At 42.1% G+C, this 10511-nt stretch overlaps 1 protein-coding gene across 2 annotated transcripts in view; it reads right to left on the bottom strand.

The window, feature by feature from the left end:
• Positions 1 to 4187: 4187 nt before the first annotated feature.
• The window catches only part of LOC139278844 (plasmanylethanolamine desaturase 1), a 176746-nt gene continuing 170422 nt past the window's right edge, over positions 4188 to 10511 (bottom strand). For both annotated transcript variants that reach the window (XM_070898037.1, XM_070898038.1), the window contains one exon: positions 4188 to 4646. In XM_070898037.1, the coding sequence (XP_070754138.1) occupies positions 4525 to 4646 (122 nt within the window). In that variant the 3' untranslated portion in view covers positions 4188 to 4524. The remainder of the gene's footprint in view (positions 4647 to 10511) is intronic.

Here is a 10511-nt window from a genome sequence, read left to right as displayed (position 1 = left end):
TCTGGATTTTTGGACAAATTAACCCCAAAAATCCACTGGACTATTTAGATCAGTGTTGTGCCGTGGAGGTAGGACTTTTCCACCACTGTAAATTGCAGGGTCATCTCATTTATAGATCCATTGGTGGTTCAGTATTACAACTCCAGTAGAACAGAGGAGTTGTATAGGGAGACGGGTTGGGTAGGGGGGAGGGGGAGTATTGGAAACTTGGACTGCTGCCTTTAAAATGCTAAGAATGGCTGAAGATCGCAGCAGCAGGATGGAGGTCCAATAAGAATAAAGGAAAGTGTGTGGCACAGTGAGTTGAATATCTGTAATGAATGCTTTGTGTGTGATTTTGTACAACTTTTAAAGCATATCTTCAAGTGAACACAAAATTTCAGTGAGACCGACCTTATGAAACGGAGCAAGAGAAACTGCTGGGTGACCTCATGCCATATGCTGGTTGGCAGTGGTGCTGAGTGCCACCTCTCACATCCCCAGCCCAGTGCTAGAAAAAGTTCAATGTCCTGATGATTGCAGGCCAGGTAAACACTGGCAACTGTCCTTTTTCTTCCTTGGGCAACGACACACAGTTAACTCTTTAAAATGAATAGCTGTACAAGTAACCCTTCACATGGGATTATGATTAAGGAGAGCACTAACCCTGGATCTTGCAGTATATGTTCCCATCTCCACTGCAGCAATTACTTGCATCCAGAACTTTAAATCTGCTTCCTCCACTTTAGCAAGACAATGCCAGAAGATCTATTACATCAGCTATCTGATGCCTGGAAAACACCACTCAAATGCTAACCCTCACACAATTCTTTCAATCTCATTACAGAAGAAACTTACACACCATGCCCGTGGAATGCAAGGAACTGGAGGGGATATTTCAGACATCAGAGAGCTAGCTCCCCCACTCACCACATTGCCCCACCCTACAATTGCCTCACCCCCAACCCCCAGAGGAGCAGGCCATAGAGCTGATGGGGAGACATTGCTTTAGCCAAGGGAAATGGCAAGATTGGTGAGACAATGCAGACAGACCAGCTGGTGCATGCGCATCCAGCAGCGGCCGTGGCATCCCTGTGAAGCTGCTGACAGCCAGAAGCAGAAGATGACGTAAAAGAGGAAGATGACGATGAGATTGTTTTTTAAACATGCACGGAAACTGACAGCTGTGACTCTGGAGTCCACAGCCTTCATTTCTGACAACCATCATACAACCTTTTGCTTTGTTACAGCTATCAATGGAACATGCAGCAACTTCACTAGCATTTGTGACAGCCCCCCATCTCAGAAGCGGCCAGAGACCAGTTGGTGTCAGCTCCTCCATGGAACTGCTGACTGCAGTTCTAGTGGCGGGGGAGACACAGTTTAGATAGTACCCTGCATACCAGCTTTTGGACCCTGGGTGGGGGGGCGGGGAGGGGACAGGATACAGACTGCTTTCTCATAGGGCTTTCAGGATCTGATAGCTTTGGTTAGAACAGCTAGGCTGCTGGTCAGTGGAGACACAGGTCCAGAGCCCAGTTGAATGGTGATGGTTGGAGGTGACCTGCATGAGATTGCTATTTCTCAGGACAGCAGCACATGCAAGCCATCCAGTCTTCCCCCTCAAAGTACCATGCAAATAGCAAGTAGAGGGTGATACTCGGCTGCCCAGGCACAAGACCTAGAGATTCAGTCAGTAACATGTGATTTGTAGACTCCAATGTCGCACTTCTTCATTGTAATAAATCCTAATGCCTCCTGTGAGGCCCTGGATCACAAATGAAATCTATAGTGCAACCATAATGGGGCAAAAACAGGTCCTCTCCCAGAATTCACCTCCAAAAATACTAGCATGCTTATTTTACATTATAAACTCACTAAAATTGACAAGTAATTCAGGACCATTGCCTAAAAGTCAGGAGGCTCATAATAAATGTCCGAAATATCAGATTGAACCTCTCTTATCCGGCACCCTTGGGATCTGGCCTGTGCCGGATAAGGGATTTTGCCGGACATGGGGAGATCACGTTAAATTTGATGGTGCAGGTACTGAGCAAGGGGATATAGGGGCTGGCTGGCTTGGGGCTTGTGGTGCGGCAGAGAGATCATGGGGGGGTGGGGCACGATGGATCGCGGGTTCAAGCCAGTGATGGCGAGAGTCAGCAGCCAGGAAGGACTTCAATTTGTTCATGCCAGAACAGTCGGGAATGGTGCCGGATGAGGGGTGGTGCCGGTTAAGGGAGTCCCGGATAAGGGAGGTTCAACCTGCATGTGAATGCTGCAATTTATTTTATAAGAACCAATGAGTGCGCAAAATCTTTCTCAAACCTTAATGGAGAGCAGCATTTTGGAAACCATATCAGTGATCATGTGAGCTCCAATCACAAAAAAAAGCTTGAATTTTCAAAATCAGAGAATGGCAAAGAAATGTTTGTTAACTCGACTTGAGGATAGTTGTTACATATTCAAAGTGTAAAAGTAAACCCAGTCTTGCTAACCCCCCTCCTAATCCAGTTGCACATTTTCAAGCATTCTTGGCTTTAAAATTAGAACAGAGGCAGAGGATTGACCAACATCACAGTGAAAGAAAAGGATATTTCGGGCCCCCCATTTAATATAGGCAGCCTTGTAGTCCAGATCAGCCTGCCAGAAAGTGCTGTTCCATTTAAATAGCTCGTAATTAGTGACCCAGCCTGTGTCACTTTCATTTAGAAAGTAAATAAACCCTGGAAAATGTACACTCATTAGCAAATTACAAACATGCTTTATGAGCCCTTAGAACATGCAAAATGAATCCTTTCTGAACAAAGAAAATATGAATGAACATATGGATTCTGCCAACTGTTGAGAAACAGTATTGGAGGGATAGGCAGTGGGATTTATATCCACACAAGTGGGCTGGCATGTTCACAGGGATGAAGTAGAAATATAATTGATGCCATATCCCTCCATATAGTGCAGCGCTGTAGTTATATGATTTTTTGGTATACTATAATTTCATTTGCTATTACATTTAGTGTCCATGGTATGGAAGACCAAAGTGACAGAAGAAGTATAAACAATTTCCCCAGTCCGAGATAAACCAATAATGCAAGGGAAACTGATAGCGACTAGTGTGAAGGTCAACAAACAGGTGAGGAAGAAACTGAGGCAGAGTTTAAGTTAGAAAGTTGAACAACAGATATTAAACACAAGGCCAAGAAGCAGATGATAGATGCAGATTTGATTGCGTATGCGCGTGCAAGAGAAAGAATTAAACTGATATACAGGACACGAGACATGAATAAGAGTTAGATTAAGAGAGGAGAGAGTCCCAATTGCAGCTGCCAGAGCGAGATCGTGATGGTGCAGGGTCTGCATCGCTCGAGTGATGTATACATTTCAGCACCATCACCAGTGGCATTTCTAACTTTAGTAGCAGCACTGTATTATAAATGAGCTGGAACTAGTGCCTCTGGCACCATCCCAATCAGGCAAGTTTTCTGTGCATTGTTAAAAGCAAATATAAAAGGCTGCTGCCACCAGAAATGCATGCGACATACGGTCATATTTCTGTCTGCGCCCATGTTAGCTTATACGGACCTTCACTGAAAGTCTATGGCCAGGAAACCAAATTGCAATCAGGAATGGCATATGCACAGCTGTTTGTATTGGCACTAGTTCTCTGAGATCTAGAGAGTGGGACTGAAATAATATAGTCACAGGTCCTTGCAGCAGATACTTACAACCACATAGAATGTATATTTCCATGCCTTTGGGACCAAATAAATTATTCTTATAATGTACGTGTGGTATAAGATCCCCCTCCACAGAAACTAAACCACTGATAGATGGACCTATTAACTCATCACTCAGTTCCTTATTGGAGCTGTTCCACAACCAAAGTAAACAGCAGAGTTTTCTACTGATACTGTTGTTTATGTGTTGAATGATGCAACGGTGAGGCTACATTAGAAGTGTGAAGGTTTCTCTGACTTGGCTCTATATTATGATGTGTTACCTCACATAAAGCAATCACTAATATCAGTGCTCAAAAATTTAAGGAAAAAAAATATTTTACATAGTTACAAAACTCAAATAATCTTTGTGTGAAGTGCCTGTATGGGCTCTTGCAATTTACTGGGATTACAATCCATTTAACAGTGCTTAAGGCTGATCAGGACACAGTCACTTTTGCCATAATCTTTAAAAACTCACCATTAAAAAGGTACCCTGATCTTTTTATTTGCTTAAAACGCTGCTGGTGCTACTGTTTGACTATATACTGAGTACAAAATAATATATGCATGGTCAGCATCTTGTGCATTATAGTAAAGTGGTAAGCAAAGGATTGTTTTCTAAAATTATGTTTGCCTCTTCATAAGCAGCTCGTCTGAATGGCAGAAATGATTTGCAAATAAAAACAAGTCTTTCGAACATACATCACATCTTGTAATGATGCAAATTTCTAAATGCTGGTCAAGGTTTAGGAAAATTAATCAGAAGCTTCTTCCCTTCTTCAGCATGGCTCTGCCTCCAGTTGCCATTCGGTCAGTTTACAGTCTTTTATTCCATCTTGTGGGCCCACTTCATATCATCAGTCCTTGGCTTGTGTCCAGTTAGATTTTCTATGAGATACTCAAAGTTCCGCCAAAATCCAATCTTTTCTAGAAGGTAATTCAGCCACCCTGAGTACAACAAAGAAGATTTACATGCATCAATGTGTGCAGCCTCATAAATATCACAAAATATTTAGACTTTCAATGTAACCACACTTCAGTATCTTGGACAAATGCAGTTCATTTTCCTCATTAAAGCCTGTTGTGTTTCTTCACCAACCTTTATACCATTAATGTGTCTTTTTTCAAATTCAATTTACTCAAGCTTTCATGTTTCTATCCCATGTACATTTTCAGGATCGGCCTCATTAATATAGAATAGGTAAGCTTCCAGCATCAAAAACAGTGATTGAGAGCCTGTCCAATAGCAGACAGGAAATCTTGTGCTGCTGCAGAATTTAAAGGCCTGCAGCAGCTTAAAGGAATGGACATCATGGTTTGCTGGCAAGGCAACTCACTTCTTTGGTGAAATCAGACTGCAAGGAGATCAGTAGCCTAGAAATTAGCCCAGCTCTCAACTCAGACCATTAAAATGACAGCAGAGAAGAGGTTGTCTTCACAATGAGTCTTGCAAGATGCCAAGAATAATATAGAAAGTTGTATGATCTGACTGCACATCTAGATGAAATGTAATGATTTTACTAGGTCAGCAAGGCAGAAGAGTACATCATTACCTTCCATTACTGCAGTATACGAAGCATTTACACACACGGACAACTGTGCCTAGAAAAAGGCGAGACTGTCCTGCTTGCACATGGATGCACCTGTTATCCTGGAGTAAAACCAACAGTGATGAAGATTTTCTGACATTTCCAATAGATCAATCTGATTTGCAGAACATGTCTTGACTCATCGGAGGAGGGATCGTCTAATTTTGTGGATGGACAGTAAAGCAACTGGGAGCATTCTCCTCAAGTTATACACTACCACCGTGTAATTGTATGAGAGACATATTTCTTGCACTAAGCACTATGTTTTCATTCACATTATGTCGCTCAGCATAACAAATAGGAATGAATTCCTCCTCTCCCACTTGTTGATGTACAGACTACGGATATATTGTTTAATCAAATAGAGACCATCTTCCTCCAGTAAATGATAGAAAATGCTGCAACAGCATGTTGCCTGAAATTCCAAGTGATTAGACTGTACAAACTCCCACTTACCTTACATCCATTTGTCTTGGAGATTAGCTTTCTCCCATTACAATGTGGATGTAGTATTGGGAATTGAGTGGAGAATGCCCGAAGGAGAACCTGAGAGAGCCATTGCTACCCTGAGTCCACCAGTGAATTTTCTAGTGTGGATACCCTGTCCACAAGAACCAGAAGAGTCTGCAGGGAGACTACTGCCTGAGCAACTTTAACTATAGGGCTCGCAATGAACAGACACACTTTGTGAAGCACAAGATTGTGGGCTGCTGTAAGCCCCAGCATTCACTGTGAATTCTAGGCTGTTTAATATGAAGTCCCCGATATCTTCAGTACAGTCAGGATCCTGTGCTTGACTGTACGAAAGCATGCCCCGAGAAACATAAGTTTATATGAGTAATTCTGTTTCAACTTCACATCATTAATCAAAAGCCCATCCACTGTCACCTTTAAATTACATGCTGGACCAGTTTGGACTAGCCAGCTGTCTATGAGTGCGCATGAATATGCTGAAGATGTAGGTGTGCAGCAATTACTGAAAGTCACTTTGTAGAGACCTGGGAAACTAAGAAAGGCCAAAAAGAAGGACTCTTTCCTGGTAATTTGCATCCTGAAAATGAAATCTGATCTGGTAAAAGCTTTGAAATGGATTAGAATGGAAACCAATCCAGTCCACTACTGTCACTTAATTATTGTTTAAGTAATTCTTTGTACTGCCACTATCTATACAACGTACTCTTGTTTAGTTTCATTTAATTTGATCACTCATAGGAACATAGGAAATAGGAGCAGGAGTTGGCCATTTGGCCCCTCGAGCCTGCTCTGCCATTCTATAAGATCATGGCTGATCTGATCTTGGGCTCAGCTCCACTTCCCTGCCCGCTCCCCATAACCCTTCACTCCCATATCACCAGGCACCAGAAACTGGCTGGGCAAAAGATCTTGTACACAGCCCTACAAGCAGAGATCTGAAGGGTGTAAGGAAGCTTTTCTCTAATAGGCCATAGAACAGGTCTGGGATTGAACAATAAAATGAAGAGAGTGATAAAAGTGGAGTATTTTTTCCATGGTGTATAATTTTTATTTTCTGTGGTTAAATAGATTCTCTTGACAATAATTCAACTTGAGGGCTATGAACTTCATTAAGTTAAGACAGGCGATGATGAAATAGTAAACTAATGGATTAATTGCAACTTTGTTTACCTAGTAATTTTGTTCTTAAAATAGTCAAGCATATTAATTGCTTAATAGTTAAGTCAATGTGCCACATTCTATCCAAGTGTTCAAAACAGTTTGATTTGATTCCAGGTTAAACCAAATTTGCAGTAATAGCGTGGAGGACGAATTAGTTTTCTGGATCAGTATGTTGAGGAACCAACTTGGGAATACGCTATTTTAGATCTAATATTGTGCAATGAGAAAGGGTTCATTAAAAACCTTGTACGAAAGCAGCTCTTAGGGAAGAGTGACCATAATATGATTGAATTTTAATATGAAGTTTGAAAGTGATTTAGTTAAATCCGAAACTAGGGTCTTAAATCTAAATGAAGCAAACTACGTATGTATGAGGGGCGAGTTGGCTAAGGTAGATTGGGAAACTACATTAAAAGGTATAATGGTAGACAAGCAATGGCTAGCATTTAAATAATACATAATTTACAACAAATATACATTCCTTTAAGGCACAAAAACACCACAGGAAAATTGGTCCAACCGTAGCTAACACGAGAAGTTAAAGATAGTATTAGATCAAAGGAAGAGGCTTATAATGTTGCCAAAAAGAGCAGTAAGCTTGAGGATTGGGAGGATTTTAGAATTCAGCAAAGAAGGATTATAAAATTGATAAAGAAAGGGAAAATAGAATGAGAGTAAACTCGCGAGAGACATAAAAACAGACTGTAAAAGCATCGGTATGTAAAAAGGAAAAGATTAGTGAAAGTAAATGTGAGTCCCTTACAGGCTGAGACAGGAGAAATTATAATGAGGAATAAGCAAATGGCAAAGAAATTAAACAAATACTTTGTGTCTGTCTTCACAGAAGAAGACGCAAAAAAAACTCATGGAAATAGTGGAGAACCAAGGGACTAGCGAGAATGAGGAACTGAAAGAAATTAGTATTCGTAAAAAAATAGTACTGGAGAAATTAATGGGACGGAAAACTGATAAATCCTCTGGACCTGATGGCCTATATCCTAGGGTTTTGAAAGAGGTGGCTATAGAGATAGTGGTTGGTGGTAGCATTGGTTGTCATCTTCTAAAATTCCATAGATTCTAGAATGGTTCCCGCATATTGGAAGGTAGCAAATGTAATCCCACCATTAAAGAAAGGAGGGAGAGAGAAAACTGGAACTACAGACCAGTTAGCCTGACATGTGTAGTAGGCAAAATGTTAGAATCTATTATTAAGGATGTGGTAATAGGGCACTCAGAAAATAATAATTGGATTGGGCAGAGTCAACATGGATTTATGAAAGGGAAATCATGTTTGACGAATCTGTTAAGAGTTTTTTGAGGTTGTAACTAGCAGAATAGATAAGGGGGAACCAGTGGATGTGGTGTATTTGGATTTTCGGAAGGCATTCGATAAGGTGCCACACAAGAGGTTATTAAACAAAATTAGGGATCATGGGATTGGGGGTAATATTCTAACTTGGAGTGAGGATTGGTAAACAGACAGACAAGAGAGATTAGAAATAAAAGGGTAATTTTCGGGTTGGCAGGCTGTAACTAGTGGGGTACTGCAAGGATCAGTGCTTGGGCCTCAGCTATTCACAATCGATATCAATGATTTGGATGAGGGGACCAAATGTAATAAATTCAAGTTTGCTGATGATACAAAGCTAGGTGGGAATGTAAGTTGTGAGGAGGATGCAAAGAAGCTTTAAGAGGATCTAGACAGGCTAAGTGAGTGGGCAAGAACATGGCAAATGGAATATAATATGGAGAAATGTGAAGTTATCCACTTTGGTTGGAAACATTGAAAAGCAGAGTATTTTTTTTAAATGGTGAGGGATTGGGAAATGTTGTTGTTCAAAGGGACTTGGGTGTCCTTGTACATGAATCACTGAAAGTTAACATGCAGGTACAGCAAGCAAGTAAGAAAGCAAATGGTATTTTGGCCTTCATTACAAGAGGATTTGAGTACAAGAGTAAAGAGGTCTTTCTGCAATTATATAGGGCCTGGTGAGACCTGGAGTATTGTGTACAGTTTTGGTCTCCTTACCCAAGGAACTATAGCTGTCATTGGAGGAAGTGCAAAGAAAGTTCACCAGACTGATTCCTCGGATTGTCCTGTGAGGAGAAATTGAGAAGACTAGGCCTATATTCTCTAGAGTTTAGAAGAATAAGAGATGATCGAATTAAAAAATGCAAAGTTCTACAGGGCTTGACAGGTTACATGCAGGGAGGATGTTTCCCCTGGCTGGGGAGTTTAGAACCAGGGGTCACAGTCTCAGAATATGAGGTCAGCCATTTAGGACAGAGATGAGGAGAAATTGCTTCACTCAGAACGGGTGAATCTTTGGAATTCTCTATCCCATAGGGCTGTGGAGGCTCAGTCAGAGAGTTTATTCAAGATGGGGATTGTTGTGTATGGAGAAAGAGTCAGACTGAACACTATGAGCTCAAAGTAAAGTGTGACCGTAGTCTTTTATTGCAGGTCTCCAGAGTGCCTCTCCAACCTGTGAAGCCTTCTTAAATACCTGTGCTCCTAAGGGATTATGGGATCCATTGGGACGCCAGGGGATGAGCCCTCTGGTGGCTGTACAGAGTAAATACAAGTGTACATATATAATAACACCCCCCCCCCCTCCTCCACCAAAGTCAATAGTGTAACTATTTACAATGTGAGTCGATCTGGGGCCCTTCTTCCCCTGGTTGATTATCTCGGTGTGAAATCTGGTGTTGTTGAATCATTTGTTGGGCCCTCGCTAGGCTGCTGTGCAGCTGGCCTTGTTGGGCTGCCTGGCGTGTTGGGCCCTGCTGGGCTGCCATGGTGCCGGTTGCCACTGGTGTTTACGTTGGGGAATCAAAAAAGGTAGGGTCCAAGGTGGGTTGCTCAGGATAGTCCATCAATCTGAGTTTGATTTGGTCCAAGTGTTTCTGGTGAATGAGTCCATTTGAAAGTTTGACCCGAAACACCCTGCTCCCCTCTTTGGCCACGACAGTGCCGGGAAGCCACTTGGGACCTTGTCCATAATTTAATACAAATACAGGATCATTGATTTCAATCTCGCGTGACACATTTGCGCTATTCATGGTATACACTTTGTTGAAGCCGCCTGCTCTCTACCTGTTCATGTAGATCAGGGTGAACTAACGAGAGCCTTGTCTTAAGTGCTCTTTTCATGAGCAGTTCAGCAGGTGGGATCCCAGTGAGTGAGTGGGGTCTTGTGCGGTAGCTAAGCAGGACTCGGGATAGGCGAGTCTACAGTGAGCCCTCAGTTACCCTCTTCAAGTCTTGCTTGATGGTTTGCACTGCTTTCTCTGCCTGACCATTGGACACTGGTTCAAACAGGGCAGATGTGACATGTTTGATCCCGTTATGGGTCATGAATTCTTTGAACTCCGCACTGGTAAAACATGGCCCATTGTCGCTCACCAGGACATCGGGTAGGCCGTGTGTGGAAAACATGGCCCGCAGGCTTTCAATAGTGGCAGAGGACGTGTTAGTCGACATTATCTCACATTCAATCCATTTGGAGTACGCGTCTACAACCACAAGGAACATTTTACCCAAGAATGGGCCTGCAGAGTCGACATGTACCCTAGACCACGGTTTGGA

The sequence above is a fragment of the Pristiophorus japonicus genome, chromosome 13, assembly GCF_044704955.1.
Source record: "Pristiophorus japonicus isolate sPriJap1 chromosome 13, sPriJap1.hap1, whole genome shotgun sequence".
In the NCBI taxonomy this organism is placed as follows: domain Eukaryota; kingdom Metazoa; phylum Chordata; class Chondrichthyes; family Pristiophoridae; genus Pristiophorus; species Pristiophorus japonicus.
The sequence above is the reverse complement of the archived record's forward strand: the minus strand, read 5'-3'. Positions and strand labels throughout refer to the sequence as shown.